Source organism: Crocodylus porosus, unplaced genomic scaffold (assembly GCF_001723895.1).
Source record: "Crocodylus porosus isolate Cpor-Errol unplaced genomic scaffold, CroPor_comp1, whole genome shotgun sequence".
Lineage (NCBI taxonomy): Eukaryota > Metazoa > Chordata > Crocodylia > Crocodylidae > Crocodylus > Crocodylus porosus.
The window spans coordinates 49,369,685-49,386,463 of NW_017728906.1; the positions used below are offsets into that span (position 1 = coordinate 49,369,685).

Below are 16,779 nucleotides of genomic sequence, written 5' to 3' on the forward strand. Positions count from 1 at the left end.
GTTTGACCCCAGCATGCTTTCCTGCCATGGCAGGGGGTCGGACTTGATGATCTGCTCAAGTCCCTTCTGACACTACCAACTGTGAAACTATGAAACTATAAGTGTACACACTGGCCAGTGGTCTGTGGCTCAAGTGGTGCAGCCCATGTGGCGTTTGCTGGTACAGCCCTTGGGGTGTGTGGCTCCCAGGGACTTAGTACTTGGACAGCCTTGTTTTAGACAATCATTCTTCTGATGTTACTACAATGTATGTAGTAATCATCGTTAGTTTCCTGCACGGAAGCAGTGTCTGTTGCCAGAGATAATATTGGACCATCTTAAACAATTCTATTCATATGTGAAGACACATAATTGCCATAGGAGTAAGGGGGTAAAACTGAGAAAAAAGATATGCTAAATAATTTGAAAAGGTTCAAAGAGCAAAATCTATGCGACTAAGGATTGTCTACGAAGGGGAACTCCGTGACCACAAAGGAACTCTATGAGCAACAGCTGTGGATTACAGTAGTGCTCTGGGCAATGACTGTCCTAAACTGTATTACTGACCAGTTGGAATTCTTTGGTGCTATCACAGCCATGCAACAACTCACAGCACATACAAAGGTCCTCCTCCCCAGTGGGGAGCATCTTTAGATTTGAAATACCCTCAGGCACAGGTGCCTGGTTTATTGGTGAATAATTTTAACCTTCTGCAGTTCTGTGACTTTAAACTTCAGTTTTCATCATACAAGATGGGTGTTGAATGCAGCATCCATATTAATTTTACCTTGGAACTGTCCTAGCGGAAGCATTAAGTTTCTCTCTGGGGGAATGTAACGTAAAACAACAGTCAGCTCTCCTTTATACTGAAGTCCAACGTCTGCTGCAATCTCCAACTAACAGGGAAGAAAGAAAAAAGAAATCCAGCTCTGCTTAATAATGTATCCAATCCCTTGGAATTACATTTTACAGTGCAAGTTAGTTCAGCTAAACACTGTTTAAATATGGTGTCACCTGGCACATTGCTCACAGCTAATTAGCCACTGCAAACTGAATAAACAGCTCTATTTTCAAAAGTTGCACAACTAGAGAATGCAAGAGCTCAGAAGAATGGAAGTTACATGGCCTGTGCAAGGTGCAGTTCAGTTAACCTACTCAGGGAAGAGAAAGCTTGTTTGTCATAATGAAGAAAAATTCTGTCCTATGTTAAACACTGACATGCAGCAAACAAGTCTAATACTGTACAAAGGCAAAAACTGTAGCTAATTTTGGGCCAGATTCTGATATCCTTATTAATGGGCTAGGGGCAGACATTACACATAAACCAGTTTAACTGATCAGAAACTGGTTTAAATCTGTAACAGAACATAAGTCCAATGCACATAAACCAGTTTCAAAATGGCTGAAACTGGTTTAAGATAAACCTGGTTGAATGTAGTATCAGACATAACTGATTTGGATTTATGCAATGTCTGTCCCAGACCCCTCCTAGTTTAAGTTAAACCAGAGTCCTCCAGCATCGCAGATGCTTTGCAGCCCTGGGCAGGGCTGGGCTGTGCTGTCTGTTCCAAAGAACAGGCTGGCCCCACCCCCTGCTCCCTAGCCAGATCTCTGGGGGAGACTGTAGGCACAGCAGGGTCTCCCTGGCTTCTCTTGCTGCTCAAACAGGGACCCCCGCCTCCCATCTCCCACAGCATGGACCCCAGCCCCACAGACCCTAGGCATGTGGTATGCTAGCTAATGCTGAGAAGTGTGTCTCCAATTTTACTGGGATAGGCAGATAGAAGTCTCCACTTAGAGCTTTTTGGAGATAATCAACAGGCCAGATGATAATGTCCTTCTGTTCCTTCCTTGGAATAAGGTGTTTAAGAAGAGTTTGAACTAATGAGAGAGGCTTTTGTTTTGTTGATGGGCTAATAAACACCGGGTTTTATCAGCTACTTCCTGGTTTGCAGCCCTGTCAGGTTTGCAGACGGTATGAAGAAGCAGGGAGAGGGAGATTGAAAAACTCAATATTGTCAACAGATACATGCACTGCACACACACCCTTTGCCTCAGAGTGCTAGCCCAGGGCTGGGGGCTGGCAGCAAGTAGGGAAAAGCCTGAGATGGTGCAGGCCAGGGTGGGGGTTTACACCCCTCCCTAATCAGAGCGTCCTGCTGGGGCCTGGGTATGCCCCACCTCAGCTCAGCATTTTACAAGGGAAGGGAGGGCTGCTCTAGTGCCCCCCAGCTTCTAGCCTGAGCCACTGCCTGCATTTCCTCAGTCCAGAGGGAATGTCTGTGTGGTTGCAAAACAGTTCAACCTAGGCAGGTTAGACTAACCTGCAAAGATTGAATCAATTCAGGCTCAGGCTTTTTGAATGTCTGTCCCTAGCCATGCTGCTTAGTACTTAATGCACAATTAGTCTTGCTGATTTCAACTGTATGTAGCAGGACACCAGGGTGCTTGCTACTAGCAGTAGGAATAGGGCTGCTGAAGCTCCCTGAAGCAGCACAGATGTGGGCTGCTGGGGCAACTAGGCAGGTCACATGGCCAAAAAGGGGGAAGGGCCAGACCTTTATAAACAGCCAGGCCAAAGCCTAGCTAGCAGTTCCTGTTCGGCAGCCTGAGGTACAGGAGCTCTACAAGAGAGCCCAGCGGAGCAAAGGCGAGCGGTGCACCCTGACCACCCAAGGGGCTGCACCATGGCAAGGGTTGAGAGGACCCTGATTAGAAGGCCTTGCGAGAGAGCCAGGTGGGCCTAGAAGAGATGCTTTAGCCAGGAGGCTTATTGTTATGTTATGGCCGGCAGGCTTATGGTTTAGTTTGGTTAATGTTACACCGGAGGACCGGGTGAGGCTGTAGGGGTGTTGGAGGCCTCACAGGAGCTCCCCAATAATCCAGGGGTTCCTGGTGCCCAGCCGGGCACAGCTAGCGGTGCCGGGCGGGCACACCTCTCTGCACCAGTGGGGCACGTATTGAGGGGTGTTGACCCCTGCCCCGTGGGACGAGACGAGAGAAAAGCCCTAGTAGGGCAAGGGACCGAGACAGTGGTCTTGGGGGCCAGGCACGGCTGCGGCCACCTGACCCCCAACTGGGTTAGGACCAGGAAAGAGCCCCAGAGGGCTCCCTAGTGCTGGGGACTCTAGTGCCACAGTGGGCACGGTGAGCGAGTGCCATAGAGGCGCCCAGCGTATAGGGGTTGAGGCCCCAGCCCGAGAGGGCGTGCAGCACGAGGAGCATGGCATAGGCCCCAGAGGGGGCAACAAGCGCGAGAGGCACAGCACAGGCCCCAGAGGGGGGGCAACGGGCGCGAGAGGCGCGGCCTAGACCCCAGAGGGGGCAGCGGGCACGAGAGGCATGCATAGGCCCCAGCAGCGGGCGCATGTAACCATCAGACACCCAGTGGGGTGTGGACCAGAGAGGACTCCGAAGGGTCAAAGGGGCTAGGTAAGGCTCAGGCCGCCTGAGCCTGATTGGAAGAGTATTGCCAGTGGGCCCTAGAGGGCCAACAAGCCCAGGGGTGCCAGAGAGGGGCGCTGAAAGGCAAGGACCCAAGAACGTTCAGGAACAGCTGCGAGGCTTGGGGCATGCTGAAGGGGAGGCAGGAGGCACGCATTGCCCATAAGGCTGGGGTGAGAACACCCCACGAGGAACGGAGGTAACATCGACGCGGTGTCAAAGGTACAAGTAGGCAGCCTCCCATAACTGAACTCATAAGATCAAAGACGTGGCGGGCGAGTCGAGGGTGCTGGATCACCTTAATTGACACGGCAGGGGGCGCTGGGGAGCTTCACGGCCGCTCCCAGGTCCCACTCCGTGACCCTGTACTTTTGGAATAAGGAGGCAGAATGAAGCTCTAAAATGGAAGAGATTTATAAAAATATCTCACTTTCCAAGCTTCTTTTCCCTCCTCTTACCAAATATTACTTCTTAAGATTCTGAATCTCTTCTTCTGCCAAACATGTAAGCCTAGTAGGCATGTGCGCCTACTGTTTACAGTACATTTCTTATAAGTAGTATTATACTCTCAGGTATTTTTAATTAAATTTTAATAAAGTTATAAGCTTGTTTTGCAAACAATCACTGCTTCTGTAGGTGTCCTTTTGCCATAAATAGACCAAATAAAAGTAAATAGTCTTTCCTCAGAGAGCAATCTCATGAAACTTTATTAAAGCCCCTAATGGTCTGAACTATTGAATATAGCAGGAGGCTTGGTGCTCCTGCTATTTAAGAGAAGGCAGGCAGCATGAGAAAGCAACCTCCAGGTGTGGCAGTGGCCAATTAGAGAGTCACCTGACCAGAAGAGGGTCAGGCTTGAAGCATAAGCTTAGGGGCTGAGCTGGCCAGGCAGTCTAGTCCTGAGGGCCATGGACCAAGGAATTCCTGGGCAGCAGGACTACAGCAGGGCTTCTGGGTCATGTCTGAGCTGCTGGGGGTAAGCAACTCTGGTGGCTTGTGGAAGAGACTAAGGGGAGGTAAGGAGGTCCCAGCTGGCCCAGAAGGAAGAGAGGGGCCAGAGGGTTAGAGAGCCTGGAGATCTGCAGCCCAGGAGAAGGCAAGTGTCAACAGGGCCAGGGAGCCCAGAGGTCTCTGGCCCAGGAGGAGTGAGTGTAAAGAGTGTGCAGGTGTGGGGAGACCAGGGCTCAAAGATGGACTGAAGGCTGAGGAGGGCCACAGCCAAAGACTGGCAGGAGCAGGGAAGCTCATGAGTCTCAACTGACCTAGCATTGGGGTCAGAGCCCAGAGAAGGACCAAAGACTGGGGGTCACAGCCAGAAATTGAGGCGGGCAAAGAGCCTGTAGCCCAGGAGGGACAAGAAGAGGGGTCAGGAGGGAGGGATGTTAGGAACAGCAGAGACAGAGAGATGAGTATCACTTATGAAGCATGGGTATGAGTATTGAGGAGGACAGAGCCTCCAATTAGCCCTTAAGGTGGAGAGCAGAGACACCTGAGCTCAGGAGTATGAGATCAGGCTTAGGAATCCTTGGGGCAGCCTCTCTTTCTCTAAAAGATAATAACATCAAGTCCTGGCAGGTGAGGAGAAGGGGGGACTGCCCAAAGAAAGAGCAAGTTGACAAGGACTGAGAGGGCTCCAGGGGCATGACAGTCACCCCTGGAGTTGAACTTTGTTACACTTAAGCACATGCCTACTTCATGCACATGAGTAGTCATTGGGACCACCTACGTAATATCCCACTTCATGCATATGCTTCACTTCTTACATTGTAGCCTAAGTGTGTATTGGATTCCTATGCAGATTGTGTAAGTCTGTCTAATGCACTAAGTGTTTAGATAAAACAGTAGGTCTCAAATCGTGCTATAAGCAGTACATCAAGATGCTGTTCAAGCTACTACTTATGAATAATATAACTGTGAGAACTTTCTTTTGATATCTATCTTTTCTCTTGACCCCAATAACAAGATAAAGAATGTTATCATCAGGTAAAAAACAACCCATGCATAAAAAAAGTAATATACCCAGACTCAACCCTGCATATCCCCTGATGAGTTACAATATTTAGGGCTAGATCCTGCCTTCTGCTCATATAAAAAAGAAGGCTGGGAATGAATGAAAGGACTTTCAAAATAATATTTAGTCCTACTGGGCTCTCTCTCATACAAGTATTGCAAAGACATTTTAAAACTTTAACAGAGGAAGTCACAAACTCATTCAGACTAGAGACCTGTAGTCCCTGTTGGACATAGGAGGCAATATAAAAGCCAACTGCTTCAGAGGAATGTGCAAAAACTCAGAGTTGACAATTATGTCAACTGGCCAAAAGGAAGAATTTTCACCCTGACACTGGCAGCCAGGAAGCTGGATAATTTCTCAAAGCATGCAAGTTTGGTCTCCTGGCTTTTCTGTGAGGATGGCAAGATTAACTGCCCTATTCTGCAGGTGAGATAACTAAAGCATAGAACTGGAAGTTCCAACTTGCAGGAACGGCTTGCCACACAAGCAGCACACGAGTCTCCCAACTCCTAGTGCTTTAACAACCAGACTGTTTTACCCTCCATTTTTGCCTTCAGCCTGATCCCCTAAGACAGGCCATCCCACACTCAGGAAACAAATGCACCTGAAGATAACCAACTTTTATCTTCAAATAGCTGAACAGCTACTCTAAGATTACAACCAATAAGACACAGCTATTTTACTGGAAATCCTTTTTTCAGAGACATACAGCTTAAACCTGAGGACAGTGTGTTGTCTAGCTCATGGATTCACCAACAAGATCTTTAATTTTATGTTGTAATTAATTAGCTAGTCAGAATAATGCTCTTTTGCTTATCAACTGCCTTAACTGCACTTAAATTACCCAGATCATCCCAGGAGGCAGACAAGACGCACTGTAGTTCAGTTTTCTTTGGATACAAAGAATCAGAATTAATAGCCCTTATAATAAGTTTGGAAATAATCAGACAGAAGTTTCCTGTTGGAACAGCTGAAGTCCTTAGCACCTCATTACTTCTCCTCTGAGTGAAAGTGCTTCATCATGACTCATGAGTGCCCTTTTGGTTATTATTATTTTTTTAAAATGGTTAACATGATGCGACACAGGAAGACGATTGAGCTGCAAAACTTGTACTGCAGTAGTTTCAACAGACAATTCTATGTCCCTTAGAGTTGTATGTGTAAGTCTGCTGTAAACCTGTCAAGTCTAAACAATAGCAAAATCTTCCAGCACCTGGTGCTACTACAGACAAACAAAGGGATCCTGGCAGGCGAGTCCTCTGCTTCATGGACAGAGCCAGACATGGACCAAGCCAGAAAGGCAGAGTGGGGAGGAAAGAGTACTGGTCAATACACATTGTTTTGGGAAGGAAGAACAGCATATGTAGTAGAATCATACAAAAGTAGAGCTGGAAGAACCTCAGAAGGTCATCTAGTCCAAAGCAGAATCATCCCCATCTAAACCTCCTGTAAAAATCTATCATTTAACCTACCGGTCTTAGCAAAACTATACAATCAAACCCTGTTACACAACTACAAAGCATATTGACCCAAAATGCCAAGAGCACACTAGCATGCTGCAGGTAAAACAGAGGCACGAGAGTTATCAGTGTCCTGCTACTGAAAGGATTGCTAAAATATATTAATGAGATCCCAGGAAGAGGGCCAGGTCCTCCGCCACAGAAGGGCAAAATCCCCCACAAACTCTTCCAAGATGACCATGGAATAAATAAAATTCCTTTCTGATCCCAAATGCAGTGACTGTTCTCACTCTGAGGGTTTTCAAAACCCTCTAATCAAGTACTTTGAGGTGTTAATGCCAATGGGAAGACTAGCACAGCGCAATCAAAACCCCCAGCCTTTGCTTCAGCTAACACCCAATGCAGAAGAAACCCTGATATTTGTAGCAACAAGTGGGGAAAAAATTCCTTCTTGGCCCCACATGGCAATTGGCAAAGCCTAGAAGCACAGTGAAAACTGAGATACTCTCCACTCTGCTCTGCAGCCTTGGGACAACAAGCATAACTCCACATATCACATCCTCTTACTGGACAGTCAGCATTCTTCTCTTTCTGGATTCTCTACATAAACTTATCCCATCTCCTTAATCTTCTTTTGTAACTAAGCCAGTTGTGCACCTGCAGAGTTCTTCTGTTGATCTCCACGTGTGGAGGTGGTCCTGGACTTCCAAATGTTGCCCTTTACAGAGTGCTTCAGCAGAGCTGCTCCTAGATCAGCCCAGACCAATGCTTACAGATTCACAGATTGTAAGGGGCTGGAAGAGACTTTGCAAGATCATCAGGTCCAGCCCCGCTGCACCAGGCAGGAAAGACAACCGGGGTCAGGTGACCCCAGCAATGTGACCATCCAGTCTCCTCTTGAAGATATCCAGGGTAGACGATTGCACCACTTCCAGAGGGAGCTTATTTCACAGTCTGGACACCCTAACTGTGAAGAAGTTTTTCCTAGTGTTAAGCCTGAAACAGTCTTCTAGGATTCTGCAGCCATTACTCCTCATTTTCCCCAAGGGTGCCCTGGTGAACAGTTGTTCGCTGAAACCTTGATGTATTCCCCTGATCTTGCAGTCAGCTGCAACCAAGTCCCCTTTCAGCCTTCTCTTTTTTAGGCTGAAGAGGCCCAAGTCCCTCAGCCTTTCCTCATATAGAGCTTCTTCTTGAAAACTATCCGGCTTCTTCTGGAAAATTTCCAGTGAAGGAATTTCCACAATTTCCCTAGACAGTCAATTTCGTAAGTTTTTCCTAATGTCCAATCTCAACCAATTTTTCTGTAACTTCAAGTCATTGGTCCGTGTCCTGCTCTCTGCAGCAACTAAGGAAAAGCATTTCCTGTCTTTTTTATGGCAGCCCTTCAGATACTTGAAGAGTGCCATCATGTCCCCTCTTAATAGCCACTAGAAACCTCTCTATCTTGTCTGCATACACAGTACTGACTGAGTCATGTACTCTAACCATTCTGGGAATCTGGCATGGCCCTTTCTGGCAGCCCATGCCTTTTGGGGACTGAAATACAGGAACTAGGTATCCTTTCAGCAATATTAAGCAATTGGGAATGTGTTTCTTTCCTACTTCAACAAGGGCAACTGGTGTAAGGAAAAGGGTCTGAAGTACTGCATCAAGTATTGGGCCCCATACTTCAAGATGAGTATAAATTAGAAGGAGTCGAGACAGAGAGCAATAAAAATGACTAGAGGTTGAGAGAACGATTTATGAGAATCGTTTAGTTTGGAGAAAAGACTAGTGAGGGGATAGTGTATATATGTATGTATCCATACATAAAATACATGAAGAGTATTTGTATTACATACATACTAATGTAATACATGTATGTGGATACATGAAGGGGATAGTGACAGACCACTCTTTGTGGCTGCTGGAGACAGGACAAGAAGTAACAGTTTAAACTGCAGCAAGGGAAATGTAAGTTGGATATTAAGAACTTTCTTACTGAGGGTAGTTAAGCACTACCTAGATTACCTAGACAGGTCATGAAATCTGCCTCCTTGGAAATGTTTGGGGCAGGTTTGACAAATGCTTGTCTGAGATGGTTTAGACAGAGATGATCCTGCCTTGAGCAGGGGGCTGGATCAGATGACTTCTTGAGCTCCCTTCTAGGCCTATTTTTCCATGATTCTGTGATTTATTTATGCACCTAAAGAGGAAATGTGCTGTGGCTTTTTCATGCATCAGCCCCAGGGGCATCAAGATGTATTTAATCAGAGGCCCTTGAGTCATCAGTAGCTGCCAAAACAGCTCCTTATAACCAGACACATTGCACTGCCAAATCAATTTAAACTGGTGCTGACTGTGAACATTTCTTCCCACATAATTTAATGAATTTTGTGCTTTGTTTTGAGAGAGAAGCCTGTGGTACCGAAAGCCTGCTGCTTAACTCTCTAAGCTTAGTAGCTATCCCTAACTCCCACTGCTCATGTTTCAGGATAAGTAAGCACGGTTTGAGCGGAGGAGCTGCTAGTGAATGGTGAGAGACATAGCTTGTAAACTACCCTCCTCTCAGTCTGAGCTCTGGATTCTAAATGAGTCTTGCTCCCTTCAATGCAGTAAAGCAGAGCCAAAGGGACTAATATGCTCAAATCAGACTCAGACAACAGAGTTACAGTTCCAAATACAGCATTAATCTGTGAGATTCCTACATAGACAAACACACACACAACATATACAACCAGAAAGATATTTTGTATCTTCTCACAGTTAAGCTCCTATATACAAAAGACACACCTGAAGACAGTTTAGACAGAATTTCTAACCAACACAGGATTGCGCACAAAAATTACAGGGCAATTGCATCTCTGGGAAAGCAACAAAGCAAACCCGCCAATCCAAGTACCCCAAATGGAAAACAAAGGGGTTTTTACACAGAATGATAAATCAATTATATTAACCTACATGCACATCACTTCTAATAGGTCCTCAACTCTTTATGTCATAAGAAGATGAAACTTCCTGAAACAGCAGCGTAGACTGGTGGTTCTGGCTAGTACAGCAGAGAGCAGCTGTGAAGCATATAATCAAGTTTACAATGCCTCTTTAAAGTTATTCCCAAAATAAACACTTCAGACCTTTCCGCTAAGGAATTCCATAAGTGCCGGAAGATGTTATAACCTTAGCTAAGCACTACAACCACTCACATGTCCTGAAGCTACTTATTTGTATACTAAACAGCATGATTTCATATCCACTACTCAGTATGAATAGAAGAGTAACTGGTGAACTGCACTACAGGAGTAAATTGTTAAATGTTTAAACTTATTACACAAAGAAAGGTCCATTTCTTTAGCAGATCTTTGTTTGGAAACAGTTCATTGTTTCGTGCAACATTTCTTTAACAAAATTATTCCTTTACCATCGTGTTTTACCATTTGATAGATTCATGGACTTTTCTTAATAGGTTCTGCTGGGAGGAGGCATTCATGTATAAATTCTTTATGAAATGAGACTGTACATTTTTGGTTTTTAAAAAGAAAAGTTAATCTTCTCATAGGTTCCCTTCCATAGCAGGTGATTATAAATTCATTATCTTACAGCCACTCTCCAAATAATAATAATAAATCATACCTCCTTTATTTCACCTCGTTACTACACCATTAACAAACCGGAGGGCCTCACCTTGGGTTGGAGCACAAACCATTCATCACTCTGACTTTCAAAGTTCCAGGAGTCAAGGGGAATTTCCACCTCCCCAAGAAAGCTGTTGCGACCAAATCTGTCATAGTGCCAGACAGACAGCTGTAAGGTCCTGGTCTCTAGCTGTGTATGACTGATCACATACTATTGAGAGAAAACAAGGATGGAGAGCTTTAACAAGAGTAGATTCCAGCTTCCTAATGGCATTATATAGCTACCACATTTAAAAAAACTCTATGTCCATAAAGTCCAAAGTAGTTGACAAATGAAGCATAGGAAAGACTTTTTTCTTCTTTTTAAGTGACGATCAATTCAGTTACAAGGCTACTATTCAAGAGAAGCCTATGATGTCCAATTGTTCACTTTACAATCAAGTATTTTTATTATTGTTGTGGCTTCTCTATATTATTTATCAGGCTATTATTACACTAAAAAGAAGCTTCTCAAGTAATCACCCTTATTTAATCCTTATAAAATAGCTTATATAGTAATTAAACAGAACACAAAATTCTACCCGCTAAGAAGGAGCTTTTGTTAAAAAAAAAAGACTTGACAGTATGCTAATGAACAAATACCAGATACAGTATCCCCACAACTTTTTAAGTGGTTAAATAGAAACTGCATATTTATCTTTATATATATGCATATCTAACTAAAATAATGTTAGATGCCAGGATTGTTTGGATAGCGGTTTCAAGGTCAGTAATGGGAAAAGCTCATCTGGTTGGCAGGGCTCCTATTCTCCTGGTACCAAATTTCTGGACCCATGGAGAGCCCTGGGCCCTACCTGCTGGATGAAACACCTAATCCCATTGCACCAGGTTAAGCAATGGCAGCAAGGGTCCCAGGATCCAATTTTAGTGTTGAGGGTGGGAGAGGGCGGTGCACCAGTCCCTTAGCATTCAATCCTGATGCGCAGAAGGGGTGGCACCAAGCTCCTGGGACCCAAAGCTGGCACATGGGAGGCAGGAGGGGGTGGTGCCAGGCTCCCAAGGCCTATTTCAAAGGTGTAGGACAAGGAGGGGGTGGTGCCAGGCCCTGGAACCTGATTAGGTCTGCAAACTGGCCCCATGTCATTCAACTGGGCCAGAGAGATGCAAGGTTAGCACCACTGGTTTAGACAAATGTATCTTCTGCTATGAGATCTAGGCAGCTGTCTCTCAGGCCAAAGTCTCAAGCAAGCCACACTGGTCATCTTTTCTGGTTTTTTAATCAGATAATTAGGCTCCACCTACACAAAGTCTGGAAACCGCATTAGGAAAAACTATTTTAACACACTCCCTGCTGGATGGATGCTAACCCACTTTTTCCCAGGTCAGATCAAACCTAATCCTAGTATAAAACAAATACATACATGGGGAGGTAACAAAGGTCTGCTACACAAGTAGGCATATACAGTGTGTAAAGCAGTTTTACAGCCAGGTTTGTCCAACTATACGAGCCAAGCTGTATTAGTCAATAGAGTAGGAAACCTGTCATGCTGTTTATTTTAAGTCACTATAAAGAATAATCCCTTTGTTTCATGGTGGCAGTTCCATAAATAACTAAACAACTTGGATGTAGAGCTGTAAAAATGAAAACTGACAATCCACAAATAGTGACCAAAAGGCTAAGGCATAGCTAGCTACTCTTGGGGATTTAAGGGGAATTTCTCCTGCAAAGGAACTGAAACCTTTTGTTTGGCTCCACTGCAGCTGGCCTGGAAGGCTCTTGTCAATGGGCAGGAAGTGTAATTGATAAGAGCCCTGCAGTCCAGTTGCCAGAAAGGCAAATTACGAGAACACTCAGCCTGCTTGGCTTCGCCCCCCACGATTTCCTGTGCCACAGAAGCCTTAAATGAGCTGAAGTAGGGAGGCTTTTACTGTCACCTTTGCAGACAAAAAGTGAAATGGACTGAAGCTGCCTGGCAGGCAGACAGAGAGCCATTATTTCAATTTTTGAAATAGAAGCCAATCCTATTCAGGCAAAAATGAAGTTTAATATTTGGTGGACAATTTCAATTTTGTGAGAAGAGTATGTTCCAGCAGAAGATTATTCTGATGGAAAGTTCTTGACCAGTGTTACTTAGGAGTACACATCTTATGAGGTTCCCATAATACTTTGTGCAGTCATTCAGATCCTTTTGAAAATCTCATGGTAGGACTTTATGAGAGATGAGATGGCAATGGCCCTGGAATAGATCCACAAAGGTAAAGAGAAGACTGTAATAATCAACACCTATGTTGTGTCTGGCTGGGGAAAACAAAGTAAAAATTCTCCTTTGACAGCAAGTACCAAAAAGCGCAGTTATTATGCCAATGAAAACTTTTCCCTTTTTGCCATATTTCCCAATTTTTTTAAACCACTTTGAGTATTTTGGGAGAACATTTAGGGTATAAATAAAATAAAAAGCAAACAAGCATGGATTATGAAAGTGACAGTACTCTTACCTTCAGTGTTTCATTAAACTCTGGATTGGTGCTGTTACTTTTGATTTTGGTCTTACGTTTACTTTGGCGGGACTTGTCAGGCAGGAGGTATGCTTTGACATAGCTGCAGATCAAGAAATAAATTAGAACCAGAGAATAAAAACAACCAGGTCTGAAGGAAAACCAGCCAACACTACACACAAAGCATTAGTCAGGAAATTTGTTTTTGCAGACTAACTCATGCATTAATTTGAGAGAGAACATCCTGAACAGATAGAGAGCTATGAGCCAACAGATACAATTTTGACAGCATCAAAATAATCATAAGAGCAGAGTCCAAGTAGCATATTAGTCCTGAGAAATGAGTGGGGCTTTATTAACAATTTTTTTTTGTTTTCACATGCTAACAGGCATAACTTAAAATCACCTAAAAAGTGTCTTTGTATATTTTTTATAATTAGACAATGTAATCATTATAGTTTAACTGATGCATATATTTTAAAATATTTGAGACTATTTAATTTAGCTTTTAATATTAAAATACAATAGCAGTATAGTATATAAATAATGTGACTACTGTGATTTGGTAGCACTATGATACCATGAATAGTTGCAAAATGCACATTTCAAATTGCCATACTAAAACATTGACAGAATGGAATTTAATACAATAGTCACATCAGAAAAAAGGCTGTAAGACTTCCAGTAAGAGTAACAGAAGTAATATTGTGCGACTTTTGTGGTCAATCACAACCAAGCAGTATAATAAAGTACCAAATCAGGGTAAACAGAATTATACAATGTTAATTACAGTACTCTGATGTGCAGATTTGAGTAAAATCAGAATTGGTTCCTGGACACTCAGGAAAAGCACCAAAATGTCCTACTACCTTCATGCTGTGTATTTGTGGATCCCATTAAAAATACACAGCTTAACGGCCAATTATTTTCTTGGCTCTTGTTTTGCTTAAGAAGAGTTACAGAACAGTTCAGTCTTTTGTGATAAGATTGACATTAATAGGGACTTCTCCACCACCATACAATTAAACTTTTGTATACTATACTCCTATTATCTGAAGCAGCAAATTACATAATGGAATCCAATGACTAGTGTTGTCCATTGTTGCCATAGGAAGATGACACTATTGGTGTAAAGAGCAGTGAAGCTGTATGCTCATACATATCCCAATTTGTCATGGCATTATTTCAGTTGTATAATCTGTAGTAGCACTCATGAAGAAGTGGGGTCACAGTAGTCTATCAGCCCCACTGCCCACGCTATTCACCATGTCAGAATTTTTCATTCTGTTCCAGTATTCTCCAGTGCCAGTTGAGTATCTAATCAAACACACACACATAGAAACTGGAATTTAAGAGTTTGTTTCTTTGACTTTTGGAAAAGGATACATATTTGGAGCTGGGAAGGATGAATATGATTTTATTCCCATGTTCTAGAGGTTTCTGGTTCACTACATATTACTAAGGAATTGAAATCTCAGTAAACATGCTGGACTCACACCTTTAGAGACTCCACAGCATTGTCTCACGTCATTTGGCCTGGTCTCTGGTGGTAATAAATGACTTTGCTCTACTTTCATTTACATCAGTGGTTCTCAGCCTGAGGCCCAATCAGCAAACTGCTGTGGTCCGTGTGACATCCTGTTAAAACATTTTTTTAATGGATACACAGGGAATAAGTTGTGTGGGTGCAGCCCACATAACGCATTGTGACCTGCACGTGTGGCCCACTATAACAAATAGGTTGAGAACCACTGATTTAGATTTTCCTCTCAAGCTGATTACAAGGATGTCAATAGGGACACAGGCCACCCTAAGAAACAGCTGAAAACACTACTTCATTCCAAACAGGAATAACCAGAAAGTACTTATCTGTGGTCACTGGGGATGTGCACCATGTGGCTCCATGTAGGTACCTTTCTTTGTTTGGCACTAGGAGCCAACTAACCTGGCTTCTCAGCAGAGCTAATTCATCCATATGCAATGTTGTGTGAATATGGCTATACTGGCTGCTGGTTGGGGAGGTGGCATGCATGGAGCAATGAGGCAAGTTTCAGTGTGGCACCTCCTGACAGGGTAAATGAGAGGTATAAGACACAATCTGAGAGGCTCTGCAGCCTATGACGAACCCATGCTGCTTGTGGTGATCATCCTCACAGACAGTCCACAGAGTCAAATGCAACTTTACATCAAGACCAAAGGCATTTCTAGAAAACATCAAAAAAGAAATCATCTGTGCTTACGGATCTGTCCTTTGCTTCTTTTCATCTGCTATGGCCAGGTTTCTGCAGCTTTTAACAAGGATGTTGAGGGCACCTGTTTTGTAGCTGTAGCTGATGTGGAGAAGTATTTCCCCACTGACCTTCACGTTGCCATAGTCCCCAGTTTCACTATAAACACTCATCAGGCTGTTAATGCTAGTCTGCGATAAAGGAGGGGAAAAAAAAGACACAATCTCTTTCTAGAACCAGCTTTTTCATATAATTAGGACCTCGCAATTACTGTTCTGCTCAACTTGCCTATGAAAACTAGACTTACAAAGGAAGAACAAAATTATTACTTCCTTGAATTTGATATGAAAAGTAATCAGAAAAATAGCAGTTAATCTTTTACGTGTCTTTTGTATTTCTTCACATAAAGACTCTGAAATGCTGGCATTATAATCATTTTACTGGAGGAACAAAGAGGTTCCAAAAGAAGTAACTGGAGGATCAGAATGATTAAGTAAATTGCGTTGATATCATGTTGCCAGTTCCAGGAATATGTTGATTGCCAATAATCCCTCCAGTGTAGTATTCTGCTTCAAAAAGTGGCTGGTACCAGACTTTTCATACACAATTAAAGAAAATAAAAACCATAATGGAAATATTGCAAAAAAACTCATATCCTACTCCAGAATTTCTAGTTGCCTTAACATGCATAACAGTTTTTGTAATTTCCTTGTATTTTAATTTGGTGTTCCCCAGTGTCATTGACAGTTTTGCATAAATGGGTTTTCTGTTGTAAAATAATGTCACATGTCTTTCACATGCTATTCAAAACATAGTGCTCCAGAGATTACTATTAGGAAAGGATGAAAATATTTTAAAGGCAAAATTAGAATTTGTTTGTTGTCCTAGTCAAAGGTATTTTAAAATTTTGGTATAAGTTTTCTGCTGGCTAATTAATTAACAACGACTAAACATCTCTCTCCCAATCACAGTAAGATTTGTGCCATGGGTAAAGTTTGTGTCAATAACAGAAACACAGAAACAAAGCAAAAGAGAGGGAAAAGACCATTAAGAACCAGAAAAGCAGAAGAACTCACAGTATCCCCATCCGCTTCAGGCACATTTAAGTAGGTCCACTTCCTGTCAGAGCCTGTAGGAGAATTCTTTAAGAAAGACAGTGGAAAGGTCAAGAGAAAATAACATTACAGAGCTGCAGCACCAATTCAGGAAAGCAGTGAAAAAGATTCGCAGACTAGGCAGATATAACAGTGATGTGATGTTTGAACTTTGCAAAATATATACTTTTGCAAAATATCTGGGAGCTGATTTTAAAGGAGGACTTGAAAGGGATATTTATGCAGGAACAAAACTTAAAAAAAAAAAAAAAAGGGAAAAAAAGCTTTTGCTATATACCTGGCCTTTTGATATACCTGGCATTCAGGAGCTAAATCATAGATTTCATAGACATCAAGGCTGGAAGGGACCTCGGGAGATCATCGAGTCCAGCCCCCTGCCCAAAGGGCAGGAAGTCAGCTGGGGTCATAGGATCCAAGTAAGATAAGCAC

General features: G+C 43.3%; 1 protein-coding gene across 2 annotated transcripts in view; it reads right to left on the reverse strand.

Annotated features, from left to right (window-relative positions):
* The window catches only part of SYTL5 (synaptotagmin like 5), a 92,586-nt gene that overhangs the window by 7,943 nt on the left and 67,864 nt on the right, over positions 1-16,779 (reverse strand). Inside the window, exons 10-14 of one of the 2 annotated variants that reach the window (XM_019529112.1) lie at positions 16,312-16,377; positions 15,248-15,426; positions 13,008-13,110; positions 10,561-10,722; positions 767-875 (exon numbers count right to left, since the gene is read on the reverse strand). In XM_019529112.1, the coding sequence (XP_019384657.1) occupies positions 767-875; positions 10,561-10,722; positions 13,008-13,110; positions 15,248-15,426; positions 16,312-16,377 (619 nt within the window). The remainder of the gene's footprint in view (positions 1-766; positions 876-10,560; positions 10,723-13,007; positions 13,111-15,247; positions 15,427-16,311; positions 16,378-16,779) is intronic. The other variant, XM_019529113.1, reaches the window with a different exon arrangement.